Consider the following 440-nt stretch of genomic DNA (forward strand, 5'->3'; position numbering starts at 1 on the left):
TGGAGGCGATTGAGGCTGATGTGAAGGCATTGGAGAGGGCGGCAGCGCAAGCTGAGAGGGCGATGGATGAAGCCACTGCTGCGTTGAACGAAGCTGATGAAGATAATAGGAGGGCTATGTCGGAGTTGAGTGCGGCTGATGAGAGAGTGAAGAAATTTCAAAAGGAAGTTGGCGAAGCGAAGAGTTTACTGAAAAGTGCCACCACATCCAATGATGCCGCTGATGCTGCAGTGATTAAAGCGAATGAAAGTAATATTTTGGCAGAAAGTGAGGAAAAGGCACAGTTGGAAGCGTTGATAGGATTATCGCAACGACCTGGTGCATCCCAGAGGGAGCCGGTGCGGAGTGTGAAGGATGCTGGAAACATGGAACAGGACGCTGAAAAGAGAAAAGAGGATGCTGAAAAGCTGAAGGAAGCTATGAGTGCGCTGGCAAGGGCT

General features: G+C 50.2%; 1 protein-coding gene across 1 annotated transcript; it reads left to right on the forward strand.

Annotated features, from left to right (window-relative positions):
- On the forward strand, positions 1 to 440 carry DQ04_26271000 (hypothetical protein; the record flags this gene model as incomplete). The annotated part of the gene is made up of 1 exon (XM_009318321.1): positions 1 to 440. A coding segment is annotated over one exon (440 nt), but the record flags the coding sequence as incomplete, so codon positions are not given.

This window comes from Trypanosoma grayi, assembly GCF_000691245.1.
Source record: "Trypanosoma grayi strain ANR4 Tgr_2627_V1, whole genome shotgun sequence".
NCBI lineage: Eukaryota > Euglenozoa > Kinetoplastea > Trypanosomatida > Trypanosomatidae > Trypanosoma > Trypanosoma grayi.